The 15,963-nt window shown below is 45.0% G+C and overlaps 1 protein-coding gene across 5 annotated transcripts in view; it reads right to left on the bottom strand.

Moving 5' to 3' along the window:
• Positions 1–15,963, bottom strand: part of LOC141047547 (programmed cell death 1 ligand 1-like) — a 129,943-nt gene that overhangs the window by 88,082 nt on the left and 25,898 nt on the right. The window contains exon 1 of one of the 5 annotated variants that reach the window (XM_073542635.1): positions 6,712–6,748. The exons of the other annotated variants lie outside the window; for them this stretch is intronic. Coding sequence (XP_073398736.1) covers positions 6,712–6,740 — 29 coding nt within the window. The 5' untranslated portion in view covers positions 6,741–6,748. Of the gene's footprint in view, positions 1–6,711; positions 6,749–15,963 lie in introns of those variants that run through there. 5 annotated transcript variants of the gene reach the window in all.

Genomic DNA, 15,963 nt, shown 5'->3' with positions numbered 1-15,963 from the left:
CTTCCTGTTTTGCAGTCTAAGTTATGTAAGGTTTCATACCAGTCCCTGCTGCACTTTGGTGCAAATCCTGCCTGCTGCACTCTGATGAAAACTCTGTCTGCTGCATTCTAATACAAACTCTGCCAGCCACTCCCTCCAGTCTGTCCTCTGGGTCCAGCTGCTGCCCGTCTGTTGGTTCCTTCCTGGAGTGGCACCTGGCGTTCATCGGGAACCAAGTCTAACCTCACCATCAGAGGCTCTAGTGAACTGTCAAGCGTTCGCTTAGTCACGCCCCTCCAGGCTCTCCATGGTCCGTGGAACAGTGGTTCCGCAAGCCACATCCGTGACAGGTATCAGGAGAAAATGGACCACACAATATGTTGTGCAATTTCTCCTGAGTACGCCGATACCCCATATGTGGGGAAAAGCCACTGTTTGCATGCATGGCAGGACTCAGAAGGGAGGAAGCACCATTTGACTTTTGAACGCAAAATTGGCTGGAATAAATGGTGGCACCATGTCGCATTTGGAGAGCCCCTGATGTACCTAAACAGTGGATCCCCCCCCATTCTATCTCTAACCCTAACCCCAACATACCTCTAACCCTAATACCAACCCACAACACACTCCTCACCCTAATCCCAACCCTACCCATAAACCTAACCCTAACACACTGTGGCAGCAGGGTGCAAAAAGTGAACCATGTGAAGGGAGTCCTTTGTTATGCTGGAGGCAGAGCAAGCAGCATGCTTGATGGCATGAGGGATGACAGGCATATCACTGACTTCATGAAAAGGTATGACTATGAAAACCATGCTTTAATACCCTCGCTATAAAGCAAAATGGGGACAATTTTGCCAGCATGGAGCCAAAATTGGCACATTAATAGGAACAGCATGGTGAAGCTTTCACTGAGAATGTGACTGCTAATCACATATCTGACCAGGAGACCCCTCTATGCTAAATGCAAAGCCAATGCTCCCCCATCTGTGCTAGTGCTGGGACTACAAGTAGCCAAGGCAGACAATGAGAAAAAGGAGTAAAGATAACTCGTTTTAAAATTATCCCAAAAAATGATTAATTAAATTATGTCATAACATCATAATAAATAGTTAAGAGAAAATAACATGGACAAAAGAAATTCCAAAAAAAGAAGGACACGAACAATACAAGGTCATAGGCAAACACAAGTTAAGTATGGACCGGGAAGATAATCTCCTATGGACACTGTGCCGTAACACTCTATATTATGGCGCTCCCACTGCTAAATGACCAATAATAAGAGAACCTCAATTGTAAACACTCCATATAGGAGTAAGGTTGCCACTGTTGCTGTAATTGTAGTGAGACACCCATCATCAAATAAATATCACAGAGCCATATAGAGAAATCTTACCCATATACGTCCTTGTGTTCCAACAGACCACACAGCCCCAAGTAGCCGAGGCAGCAGTAATTAAGGCATGATGAACCAGATATTGTATTTGCTGCTGCATGTACCATGATGAACATCAGCATAGATGCACTGCTTGAACAGCCTGGTTCAGTGGTACCTGGACTGTTTTATTTCTCCAGCAGATACCCAACCCTATAAATTTCAGGGTCAGCAGAATGGACCAATGTAAAGAACTGGCCCAGTTTGCCATGGACGTATTGTCCAGCCTCATCTACTGTCTGAGCGGGTATTCAGTGTTGCAGGTGGCTTTGTGAAGCCTAAATGGACCAGAGCCTCCATAAGCGTACAAAACCACACATTTGTCAAAATGAATCAGGCACGGATCACTGTCGATTTTTATTCACCTAATTTTGATGCTAATGATTAGCTCAAACATCTGCCTGCCGGTCCATTGTGTTACACTGTTATATCACCACTAATGCTTATCCCTCTGCCTGGCCATCTCCTGCATGTCAATCGTTACGTCTGTACTGTGCCACTGCTGCTGCTGTATTGTTCTACTACTGCTGCTGTACTGTGCCACTGCTGCTGCTGTATTGTTCTACTACTGCTGCTGTACTGTGCTACTGCGGCTGCTGTATGGACTGCTTGTGATGGCCTTCAGCAGCAGTACCCCTTTGCCTGCCTCTACATATTCTATACTGTGTGGTTGCTGCCTCTGCTGATAGAAAGCCACACATCTCTTGCCTGTCCAATGTCTTCTCTAGCTATGCTGCACTGCTGCTGGGATTGCCGACTCTACACAGCTGGAGATCTACTTACCTGCAGTTGTTTCTGCTAACGCCACTGCAGATAAATAACCACACACATCTCCTGCTTGTCCATTGTGCTCTATAGTTATAGTATGCTGCTGCTGGAAATCCTACCCTGTACATGGTAAATTAATATGAAACTGCTCTGAAAAAAGGTGTAATTTTTGCACAGCTTTTTAAGAAGCCTCAATCTTTCAAACTTGATGCTATCCCCACAAAAAAAAGATTTTTCTTGGATGGCTTTATGCACCTTCCTCAATCCATTAGATTTTCTTGTTCTTCATATTTGGCTTTGCAAGTAGCCCGGCGTGCTCCCATATGTTATATTTCCTAGGCCTTTAAATACACACACCTGTGTATTGGAATTGTATTTGGACTTTCTAGTAATGCTTTTAATTTGTCTGTGCACAGTTCCTGTCTACCAGGGTCGGACTGGGGTGCCTAGGGCCCACCAGGGGAATTAACTCTGGGGGCCCACTCTACAGCTTCCATAAACATTTTTTATATAATACAAGGACAGGGATGTTAAACATATTTGTATTATATCTCATTAGGAAAATAAGTTTCTGGTTGCAGAAAATGATGAGTGCGGATGTTCGTGAGCTCTCGGCTTTCTCTACAATAGGCCCCTGATTTACAGCTTCTTTTTTTGTTGTTTAACTGAATTAGCAGCGGGGCGGACAAAGTCAGGAACTCATGAATATTCAGGACTCGTCATTATGTGCTGGAGCTTCCAATACAAGATTTTGGTACAACTGAGTGACCCAGCTTTCTGCTATGGGGATCAGTCACTAGTTTGTTACCCTTAGTTAAGACACCATGAAATCAGTGACAGAGTCTCTGTAACAGAATCCCTGGATACCACCTTTAGAGTAGCTTCACACTAGCGAGTCCACTGCGAGATGCCCCCTGCTTGTATCCCACAGTGGACCCACTCTGGAGGAGGATCATGCTGACATTATACTGATATATAACACTGGGTACATTATATACAATGTTATGAGTCAGAGTGAAATCCTTCAAGTGTATTGGACACCTCTTTAAAGGCTCTCTGTCAGCACAGAATGGCTGTTCAAACCCAGCACTCCTCATAGCCCTCCATATATTAAAATACACTCAGTCCTCCTTATAATATAATACACTCCTCCATATATTAAAATACACTGCTCAGTCCTCCATATAGTATAATACACTCCTCATAGTGCTCCATATAGTATAATACACTGCCAGTCATCCATGTAGTAAAATTCACTTCCCATAGTATAATGAACCCCATAGTTCTTCATATAGTATAATGTATTCCCCATAGTTCTCAATACAGTATAATGCAGCCCACATATAGTATATTGCAGCCACCCCACAGAGTATAATGCAGCCTCGCCATACAATATAATGCAGCCCCCCTTATAGTATAATGCAGCCACCCCTTAGAGCATAATGCAGCCACCCCACAGAATATAATGTAACCCTCATATAATATAATGCAGCCCCCCTCATATAGTATAATGCAGCCCCTCCATAGAATATATGGCAGTCCCCTCAGAGTATAATGCAGCCCCCCATAGAACATAATGCAGTCCCTTATATAGTATAATGTAGCCCCTCCACAGAATACAATGTAGCCCTCCTCATAGTATAATGCAGCCCCAATAGAATATAATGTATCCCCCTCATAAAGTATAATGAAGCCCCCATACAATATAATCTAGCCCCCCATAGAATATAATGCAGCCCCCCCATAGAATACCATGTGCCTCCTCATATAGTATAATGGAGTCCCGTCATGGAGGATGATGCAATCACCCCCCATAGAATAATAAATATAATACAGCCCCCCATAGAATATAATGTAGCCCCGAATAGAATACAGTCCACCTCCCCATAGAATATAATGTAGCCCCCCATATTATATAACACAGCCTCCCCCATAGAATATAATGTATAATGTACCCCCCATGGTATATAACACAGCCCACATAGTATATTACACAGCCATATGGTATACAGCACAGGACCAAATTGTATACATCACAGCACCAAATAGTATACAGCACTGCCCCATGGCATACAGCACTGCCCCATGGTATACAGCACCACATGGTATACAGCACTGTCCCATGGTATACAGCCCCACATGGTATACAGCACTGCCCCATGGTACACAGCACCAAATGATATACAGCACTGCCCCATGGTATACAGCACCACATAGTATACAGCCCCACATGGTATACAGCACTGCCCCATGGTATACAGCACCACACAGTATACAGCATTGCCCCATGGTATACAGCACTGCCCCATGTTATACAGCCCCACATGGTATAAAGCACTGCCCCATGGTATAAAGCACAACCCCATGGTATACAGCACCAAATGATATACAGCACTGCCCCATGGTATACAGCACCACATGGTATACAGCACTGCCCCATGGTATACAGCTCTGCCCCATAGTATACAGCACCAAATGATACACAGCACTGCCCCATGGTATAAAGCACAGCCCCATGGTATACAGCACCAAATTATATACAGCACTGGCTCATGGTATACAGCACCACATCATATACAGTACTGCCTCATGGTATACAGCACTGCCCCATGGTATACAGCCCCACATGGTATACAGCTCTGCCCCATGGTATAAAGCACAGCCCCATGGTATACAGCACCAAATGATATACAGCACTGCCCCATTGTATACAGCACCACATGGTATACAGCACTGCCCATGGTATACAGCCCCACATGGTATACAGCACTGTCCATTGGTATACAGCTCTGCCCCATAGTATACAGCCCCACATGGTATACAGCTCTGCCCCATGGTATAAAGCACAGCCCCATGGTATACAGCACCAAATGATATACAGCACTGCCCCATGGTATACAGCACCACATGGTATACAGCACTGCCCATGGTATACAGCCCCACATGGTATAAAGCACAGCCCCATGGTATACAGGGCAGGCCGCAGGACAGAGTGAGCCACTCTCACTCATCACACCACACAGCCGGCAGAGCAGAGCTGAGACTGAGAGAGCCTGAGGGCAGGGACAGGACACAGACTCTACACTACTCACTACACAGCCAGAGCCAGCAGTACAGAGTGGGAGGCTGGGAGCAGCCAGGAGAGCAGAGGTGTCATGCTATTAGCCAGCCAGGCAGCAAGCAACAGAGAGGAAAATGAGAGCGCGGGGAGTGTTACCGCCCATAAAGAACGGCAGAATGCAAGGTCCTTCCTTATCTGTGGAGTGGAGCCAGTGGGAGCCAGCCAGGGGCCACTTTTAAAGGCCCTGCGTTTTTAAAGGGCCCCAGCGACCTATTTTCCCTCTCATCGGGGCCCACCGGGCATTTCCCCGCTACCCTGCCAGGCCAGACCGACCTTGCTGTCCACAGGCTCCAGGCCATCTCCCGTTCACCTGTGGTTTCCAGCCCCTGGGTTACTTGTCTGCAGATTCCTGTAACCCTGCCAGTGGTCTTCAGAACTTCACCTACTTGTCTGTGATTTCCAGTAACCTGCCAGTGGAGGACTTCACCTGCTTGTCTCCGGTTTCCAGTAACTGTTACCTGCTAGTTGTCTTCAGGATGTCACCTGCTTGTCTGCAGTGTCCAGTAACCCTTCTACCTGCTAGTGGTTTTCAGAATTTCACCTGCTTGCCTTTGGTTTCCAGTAAACTTGCATCCTGTCAGTGGGGGACTTCACCTTCTTGTCTGCAGTGTCCACTAACCTTGCTACCTGTCAATGGAGGACTACTCCTGTTTTGTTTCCAGTAACCTTGCTGCCTGTCAGTGTTATTGCAGTAATTTTTGAAAATCGTGACAATTGCCGTGGCTACAACGTGTAAACATAGCCTTAGCCATCCACCAGCAACAAGGTGACCTCATTGGATGGACCCTAACTCATATTAGCTCAATTCTCTATGTGCGTAATCAAGTCTCAAATTAACTGGGTTGGAGATAAATGTATCATATTGATTTAATATTCTATATTTTTCTAAACTAGAGCAAGTCTGAAATTTTTTTTTGTCTCAAATGCCCTTGGTAATAATTATATATTCCATCAATATTTGAGTGCAATTATTTCTGCTAAGGATGGTCCGAGAAATTATTAGGGAAAAAAAATGCCACCTGTGAGATAGCCTATCAATAGTTATAGTTATGTGATATGATGGATGTCAAGGTACACAGATTTTTAGCAACTGGAAGTATACATTGATAAGACTAGCCCCATAAAAAGTAACACCAGTATACCGCTACACATAATCAGTGCCAACATACTGTCCTGGCCCACTTGTGTCAGCGCAGAACCCTATAAGTACAGTGCCAACAGAGACCACCACAATACACAGTGCCAAGAGACTACATAACTAGTAATGTCAAAGTGGCCAATGCAAACAGTGCAATTATACCAGCAGATATCACCTAATAAACATTATTTTCAACACAGTGCAGCAGAATTATATACATTTATATATGAGAAGGCAAGTGTGTGTGTCTTAAGTAATTTGTCCACTTACCCAGAAAAGTACAGCCACTGTGATTTCATAGCCTGCTCTGTACTGTTGTGTGCTTTTCCCCCATCATAGCATTTAAATATGCATGAGGAGGAAGTGATTTTTATGTTCGTAAATGACTGTATGACTGGGGGGAAATCTACTTGGTTTTGATTTTGAGGTGAGAAAAATATGGCTTTTCCATTGTTTGTTAACTTAAGACTTAACTTCTTGAAAATATTCCAATTCTTTTACTTCACCTGGTCATCTGAAATAGCTGCATATGATGAAACCTGACAAACTCCTCTAAATGCCTGCCTAGTGTGCGAAGGTTGCTTCTTATCTCATTTCCATCCGGGCGCAGCTTTTATCTATGAGGCATCTGCAGTAGCCTGATACACAGCTCCTGCTTCATCACTGGTCCAGGTTTCGCCACCTTGCCTTCCCTCTGCAGCTCAACCTGTCTGTTGTGTTTAACCGCTTCACCCGCTTTATGCTGTTTACTGATCGGATAAATTATTTTATATTTTGATAGGACATTTCTCTATGCAGCAATACCAAATATGTGTATTTTTGTAATTGTTTTATTTTCAATGGGGCAAAAGGGGGTGATTTCATCTGGGTTTTTTTTCACATTTTGATATTTTTAAAAACTTTTTTTGATTTTCACTTGTCACTGTATTTAATAATCCACTTAGAAGAATAGAAGCTGTGATTGTGAGATCACTCGTGCTATACATAGCAGTGCTCTGGCATTGCTATGTATAGCAGAAATCATAGTCAGTCTGACGTTGCGCTAACAAGATAGCAGCGCAGTACCGGACCGGCGCCGGGAACAGCTGAAGACAGCAGGTGGTAAGCTAGTAGGGGCAGGGATCTTAAATTCGTGGCACTGCGCCAGCGCTGAAATAAAAAAATACCACTGGAGTGGTACTTTAACTGCAATAATTATAAAAATTAAATCTTACAAAGTTAACGTCACTTGGATAGACGTAACAATAAAAACGATGTTATAATTTCCACAAACACCCTATCAAAAATGTGTTTGCTCATTGGTTTTTGGAGCCCTTAATCACCTAGCCAACAAGCAGCAAAATTGAAAGAGACAAATTTGTATACTAACATATCGAAACTGTTTCTCATGTGTTTCAGTTACTTCTGGCTGTTTAATTTAGGAACAATGTCACCATCTAGTGAAAGAAAAACAATTCTACATATTCTGGATTTGCCCATGATGTAATTGCCAAGAACTAAAAAAATGACTTTCCTACATAGATTTCTTGTAAGAAGAAGACCTGGAGGCTTTCATATAACATCTAGTTCAATCTGACATATTCTTACAGATTTAAAGCTTTATTTTAAAAAATTCAGCTGGTAAGACATGGTAAAAGTACATGTAGTCTGCAAAGCCCTGGCAGACACAGACAGGAAAGGGCCCCTGTGCAAGAACAATGTACGAGCCCTTTGCAGCCTAATGGCTCATCATAACGCACAATTCCACCTGCTTTGGAGCTAGAAATGGGCCCCCTTACCTCTTGGCAAAAGCAATTAGCCACTCATTATCAGATATGATTTGGCAACCACGTGTGGCTTGGCCCTTGGTCCAAAAGAGTTTGCAAAGTGTAAAAAATGAAGCATCTATGGGCTGTTACTACATGATTGAAGAATGTAACCTCTGTTAGAGGTTTAGTCAGATCTAGATTACAAGCACTGAAATTGCAGCAAATTCTCTATTTGGACAGATGGAAAATAATTTTGGGTATATGCAGTAGCAGCAAAATTGCAATTTGGAGTTTTACATTTGCAGTATGTCAGTTTATGTTGTAGATTATTTGCACATTTTTTTGGATTTTGCTATAAAGTTTCCGTGGATCTACTATAGCACAATCCACAAATATATTTTTCTCACTTTTCTTGACTTTCCCATTGCAATGCTTCTCTGGTTTCCTGCCAACCTTTGTACACCCATCCTCTAGCGATGGTTCGTGGTGATGTGGAAGCCAATCACAGGCTGCAGCGGTCACATGTACTAAGCAATTAAATTCTACATAGCAAAATCAGTGAGTGGGAACATACCTTTAAGGCCACGTTCACACGTTGAGTATTTGGTCAGTATTTTACATCAGTATGTGTAAGCCAAAACCAGGAGTGGGTGATAAATACAGAAGTGGTGACGTGTTTCTACTATAGTTTTCCTGTGATTGTGCCTCTCCTGGTTTTGGCTTACAGATACTGATGTAAAATACTGACGAAATACTGAGCGTGTGAACGTGGCCTAAAAGCCAGAATATCACTCAATGCAACATAAAAATGATAGAAGACACAATTGAGCCTATTGGAAACCAATAATAACCTTTAGGCTGGAGTCAGACTGCCGTATAACTCGTGTGATAATCGCATCGCACTGCACGGACTGGCTGGCACCTCTCCTGACCTGAGCATGACAGCGTGCTGGATTACTATGCAGCTGTCAAGCTCAGGTCAGTAGCGCCGACAGCCAGTACGAGGTTTACGATGCCATTCTCGCAGGAGAAATATGGCAGTGTATCTCTGCCCTTATCAGGCCAATCTGGAAACACATTGAGGTGTTTGTTATGAACAGACTCCACAATGCAAATGTGAACAATTTCCTGGTTGTGAGTTAAATTAGTGGATTGGGACTCCTTATTTTTCACCATTGTGTATATGCCCAAAGGGTTGTGCTACAGGGGAACTTCTGACTGTTTTTGGGGATTTGTTTCACACAAAACATTTAACTTAGTTTCCGTTGCACTATTTATCTATTTGTGCTATATCATTTTAGTCGGTATGTTTCCTTATTGCTAAACTCTATAAAGAAACTGTAGAAAATGTAAATTATATAGTCATATTACGGAACAAGAAGGAACTGCTCTGGCAGTAATTCAAGGTTTTTCTTTTTCTATGATATTTTAGGACTGATTACTGGAACATATGCATTCCCTGACCTCATGAATAGTTATAGCCTTTAAAACGTTACTCCTATATCTTTCAGAAATGAGGAAGTTAAAGGAATATTTGTCTCAAGCAAAGGTGTGACTTACCAGAAGAGTTCAAACTAGGAAATTGTTCAGGAGGAAACAATGGTGCTAAAATTATCTGGCCTTAAAGGGATATTCCACCTCATAAATTCATATTATATTACAAGGATATGCGTCCATCACTTTATGATCAGTGGATATTCCAGCCTCTGGGTCTGTTTTCCCAGCTGCTCTCCTAACCATCTAGATTGACAGGAGCTGTGCTGTAGTTCCTCTGCACAGAAGGTGGGCTAGGCCACCACTGTGCAGGAATAAAACTGAAGGGGGCACAGCTCTGCATTTTTAAGAAAAGTGAGGTTCGAGAGATCGGTTGCTACAATGAAGTAGCGGCATATCCTGCCAATAAACCATCACTTAAAAGATTGGAATATACCATTAAAAAAATCATAGACACTCAAGGACATGTAATTCCCAAATGTAGATGATATGATATTTCTCTTCCAACTCATGTCTTGGTTGCTCTTTTTAAACAAGAATACTAAGGTTGTTATACAGTATTATTCAAACATTTCCAGAAGGAATAACAAAGGAATGACAAAAGTCAGAGTTCTAATAAATATGTAGTAATCTTATGAGAAATGCCAATTTCTACTGAAACACATGCCACGAGGCTGAAGTTGGTTTCTTATTCGTCCAGTTTCTTATTCGGAGCTGAAGTTAGTTTCTTATTCGTCAGTTTCTTATTCAGCAATTTTTTCTTTTCTGTTTTTTATAGTTTTAACAAAAAATAAGCATCACAATAATAAAACACAATGCAGCGAGGTGCCCTGAAGTGAATACATTTAAAAACAACTACAAAAACTATAAATCTGGCACAAAAATGGGCATCAAAGTTGGCACGAAAGAGGGTTGAAGGAAGGGTTAAATGACTTTGGGCCACTGATCTCACACTAAGAATACACAGATAGTGATGCCTTGCATCAAACCTAGGTCCCTCTAGCCGGGCCCAAATGAGATCTAGGCATCAGAATTGGCATCAAAGTGGGCAAACAGCCAATTTTCACAGATTTGAATAAGTAACTGAAGCTTTTAAGGGGTTAAATGACTTTGGGCCACTGATTTCACATGAAGAATACACAGATAGTGATGCCTTGCATCAATCCCAGGTCCCTCTAGAATTGCCCAAATGGATTCTAGGCATCAGAATTGGCATCAAAGTGGGCAAGCAGCCAATTTTCACAGATTTGACTAAGTAACTGACATTTTTAAGGGGTTAAGTGACTTTGGGCCACTGATCTCACACTAAGAATACACAGATAGTGATTATAAGAATGCATCACTATCAATGTATTCTTAGGCTGGTTTCACATTTGCATCTGTTTGCACAGCATTTCATCCACAGCAATCAGCATGCGTCATGTTTCCCTATCTTTAATATGGTGTACGCTGTTGCATGCGTTTGCATCAGTTCTCATGTGTCAGCGTACGTATGCGTTGTTTTTCGGTATGCGGCGGCAGGGCCAGACTGACCATCGGGCACGTCTGGCAAGTGCCAGAAGAGCTGGTGCCTGTAGTGGGCAGCTTGATTTGTTCCTGCTTCCGGGGCACCCCACTCAACTACGGGGTCCCCCTCCTGCAATGACGCCACATTGATATTCCCCTGTACTGTGCACCGAGTGCCGCCATCCCCACGCAGACAGGCAGCTCAGGTGTCGCAGAGTGATGACGTATGCAGGCGCAGCGGTCACCCAACCACGAGGGGGCTGGAGCGCTCATTATCCCCTGAAGCGCAGGACAGGTGTGTGAGGTGCCGCGCCGCAATAGTGACTGCAAGACCCCGACGTGTAATGTGAGGAGCTGTGTGGAACTACAGGTACCGGGGAGCCCTGTGCATGTGTGGGAACAAGAGAGTAAACTGTACTAAAGTATTGGGTGTTAAAATTCAACATGTGAAAGCCATAATGTGTATGGTATGGGGCCTAAATGTGTATGGGGCCTAATGTGCGTGGGAGCCCTAATGTGCATGGGAGCCCTAATGTGCATGGGAGCCCTAATGTGCGTGGGAGCCATAATGTGTGTGGGAGCCATAATGTGTGTGGGAGCAATAATGTGTGTGGGAGCCAACTCTGGCGCTTTACCCTGCTCATCCCGATGCCTGGGTGCGGTGGCAATTGGGGTTATATATGGGTTTGATGACAGCTGTGATTTGTCAAAAAATCACATCTGCCATCAAGTCCAAGGGTTAGTAATGGAGAGGTGTCAGTCTGACACTCCCATTACTAACCCTGTAAATAAAAATAATTAAACACACACAGAAAAGTCGTTTATTTTAAAATAAAAACCTAGACAACATCTTTCACCTATTATTTCTCAAGAAAACATCTCCACAGGTCCATTGTAATCCACATCGATGTCTCACATTAATCCCCGACTCGACTCTTTTACATTCAGAGGCTGTGATGAGCGGTGACATCACTAAGATTACCGCAGTTCACAGCTGGCTGCTCACACACTGTCATCTACGGATCACGCAGAGGTTACAGTCAGAATCGCCAGCTGTGACCTTCGATAACCTTACTGACGTCACCTCTTGTTACTGCCGCTGGTTCTCAGTGTGTTCCAGCAGCCGTGGTGTGCGGTAATGTTACTGATGTCATCGCTCCTCACATCCTCCAGATGCAGCAGAGTTGGGGATCGGTGTAAGACAGCAATGTGGATTACAATGGACCTGCGGAAGTGTTTTTTTTAGAAGACAAACAGGTGAAAGAGGGTGGGTTTTTATTTTAAAATAAAGGACTTTTGTGTGTGTGTTTTAATGATTTTAACTTACATGGTAGTAACGGGGGGGGGGTCTGACTAACACCTCTCCATTACTAGCCTCAGGGCTTGATGGCATATGTGATTTTCGACAAATCACAACTGCCATCAACACCATATGTTAACCCAATTGCCTCCACAGCACGGCATCAGGATGAGCAGGGTAAACTGCCAGAATTGGCAAATCTAATGTGATGCGCCAATTCTGTGGAGGCTCTGCGCTTCTATTTAGTGGCTCAGGATGGGTCAATAACCATGGACCGTCCAGTTTGGCTCAGGAGACTAGCAATAGGGCTTGCAAAACATGGTTGTGTGAATACAGCCTTACATGAACGGCAGATATAGGGGGCGGCTGAGACTAGGGGGGTCTGCTTGCCCAATGGATTGCAGTTCTGCCAGGAATTTTGTCACCGTGCGTACAAAAGGGGACAGAGCTTTGGGAGGAGTACTGCGACTAAAAGCAGTAAAATAGGACTGAGCTGAAATACTGGGCACAGCTGTGACTACATGTTATATAGTCGTGTTAATCTCTCACTTCTTGTAACCTACAAGTGTACAATGATTTTATACAGTCACCATGTGACAAGTGGGCCTGTGTAACTTCAAATGCCAGCTACGTCTGGTTGTAGGACGCTCAGCGTGCGTCAGTGCCTCACACATATTTTTTTTGAGTGCAGCTCATTTTTTCTTCTATTAGTGTGCATCCATCCGTCTCCATCTACGGTGGTTGCAAACACTATATAGGAGTACACAGCGGAGCCTTTCTGCAGCCTGTCAGTGCCAGTGCCCACTTAGCTGCACTGTTCACGGCTGTCTGAGAGGTCTCTGACTGTGTGTGAGTGCAGCTCACGCTGAGTAGAGTGTCCTGCAGCTACGTCTGGTTGTAGGACGCTCAACGTGCGTCACTGTCTCACACATATTTGTCTTTGAGTGCAGCTCACTTTTTCTTCTCCTATTAGTGTGCATCCATCCGTATCCATCAACATTGGTTGGTTGCAAACACTATATAGGAGTAGATAGAGGAGCCTTTTTTTCTGGCTTGTGCCCTGCCGGCGCAGCCAGATTAGTATTACCCAATTTTTTTGGAGCCTCATCTTTTGCATTGTAGGTTACCTGCCTGCATTGTAATAGCTCCAAAAAGTTGGTGATACTATCAGTTTCAATTCTTTGTTCACATACTTTGAGTTTGTTTCCAACAAAGAAACCACAAAAAAAGTTCACCAAACACTACATTTGGAACTTGTGTAGGCCACATCAGCTCCTATTAAAGTGTAGTCCACACACACACACTTCATAAAATTAGTGTTTCTTGTACCTGTAACCAGCTGTTCAGGAATAAGCACACTAAGGCCCCCCTTTGTACTTTTCTGCCTATCTTAAGCAGTCTGGCAAGATGAAGGCAGAGAGTAAGGCGCGTGGGCGTGGGTGTGGAGTTTCAGCAGGGAGAGGACGTGGGGATTCTGCAGGGAGAGGACGTGGGGATTCTGCAGGTAGAGGACGTGGGGATTCTGGGCCTGCTGCGGGCACCAGTGGATCAGCATCCCCCAGTTTTAGCAGGCAACAGTCCTTTATGCGCAGCTTTGTAGGACCTCAACGTACCCCACTGCTGCGGGAGGAACAAATTGAAGCCGTTGTCGGATGGATGGCAGCTAACGCATCGACTTCAATTACTTCCACAGCCTCTCAGAACCAGAGCACCGAAGAGCAACCATCTGTCTCTTCACCACCTGCCAAAGTGCCCAGGCAGTCAGAGAGACATGGACAGGAGCCATCACAGTCTCTACTTCTGTTCTCGGAATCTGTTGGCTTGGAAAGAGGGGGCCAGCCAAGCAGCATTCCTGAATGTGAAGAAGAGGGAGTATGCAGTGATGCGCAACTTCTTTGTCCCTCTGAATCTGAAGAGGCGAGTGGGCCAGTGCCTATGGTCAGCACACCTCAGTACGCATCAGATGATGACGAGACTCAGTTGCCACTTTCTGGTGCGTACGGTGCTGGTGAGACAACCCCGGAGAAGCAGCTGTTTGAAGAGGGGAGGGAAGATGATGAGGTCCTTGACCCATCATGGCGTGAGGAACAGGAAGGTGGTGGGAGCAGCTCGGAGGAAGAGATTCCCCTACCGGCCAAAACAGGAGGCAGAGGGAGGGGGAAGACTTGGTTGCCTGTACCCTCCACTTCGGCACCCATTAGGAGCATTCCTCATTCCAAAGGCAAAACGGGCGCTCCCAAGACTTGCAGTGCGTGGTCCTTTTTTGACACAGTTGCAGATGACATTTGCTTTGTCAAATGCAAGCTGTGTCATTAGAAAGTCAAAAGAGGGAGAAATGTTAGCAACCTCAATACCACAAATATGTGGAAACATGTGCGCACCAAGCACGAGTTGGAGTTGCAGAGACACCCTGAAGACGTAGGCCAACGTACAGCACCACCTACCACCTCTTCAGTTCGTGTTGGGGCCTCTTCCTCCAGCTCACACACTGCTGGTTCGGCTTCCTCACAGGATTGCCAAGGAAGAACCTCTGCCACTGTTGTCCGGAGACCCTGTCAGATTCCACCCATAGCAGCACGTTCCCATCCATCACAGCCATCAGTAGCACAGACATGGGATAAAAGGCGCCCTTACTCGGCAAACCATCCCCGAGCACAGTCTCTGAATGCTGGCATTGCCAAACTTCTGGCAGTTGAAATGCTGTCATTCAGGCTGGTGGACACTGACACCTTCCGGGACTTAATGGCATTGGCAGTCCCCCAATACAACGTGCCCAGCCGCTTTTATTTCAGCAGGCGAGCCGTCCCTGCCCTGCAGAAACATGTTGAGGGCAAAATAAAACATGCGCTACTAAACGCCGTTAGTAGCAAGGTCCACCTGACCACCGATTCGTGGACCAGTAACCATGGACAGGGACGATACCTTTCCCTCACTGCCCACTGGGTCAATGTTGTGGAGCCGGGTACAGATCTGGAGAGTGGCGCTGTACGTGTTCTTCCAATGCCACGGATTGAAGGACTCCAGTCTGTACACATAGACTCCTCCTCCTACTCAAGTTCCTCAGAAACAGCAGAGCAGGAGCCTGTTACGACCGATATGAGCACAGCCGTGGCCAAACGTCAACAGGCTGTACTCAAATTAATTTCTTTGGGGAATCGAAGCCACACAGCGCAGGAGCTCTGGAATGCTATCAAGCAGGAGAGCGATGTGTGGTTTGGGCCAGCGAATCTCCAGCCGGGCTTGGTAGTGTGTGACAATGGCCGAAATCTGGTGGCAGCTCTTGGCCTAGGCAACCTCACACACATCCCATGTCTGGCACTTGTGCTTAACTTGGTCGTGCAGAGCTTTCTGAGGGACTATCCGGATCTTGATGCACTGTTGCACAAGGTCCGCATAGAGTGCGCTCACTTGCGGCGTTCCAGCACGGCAAGATCGCGCCTCGCTGCTCTGCAGCGATGATTTGGCCTTCCGGAA

Source organism: Dendrobates tinctorius, unplaced genomic scaffold (genome assembly GCF_039654945.1).
Source record: "Dendrobates tinctorius isolate UK_male_01 unplaced genomic scaffold, ASM3965494v1 ptg000128l, whole genome shotgun sequence".
Lineage (NCBI taxonomy): Eukaryota > Metazoa > Chordata > Amphibia > Anura > Dendrobatidae > Dendrobates > Dendrobates tinctorius.
The sequence above is the reverse complement of the archived record's forward strand: the minus strand, read 5'-3'. Positions and strand labels throughout refer to the sequence as shown.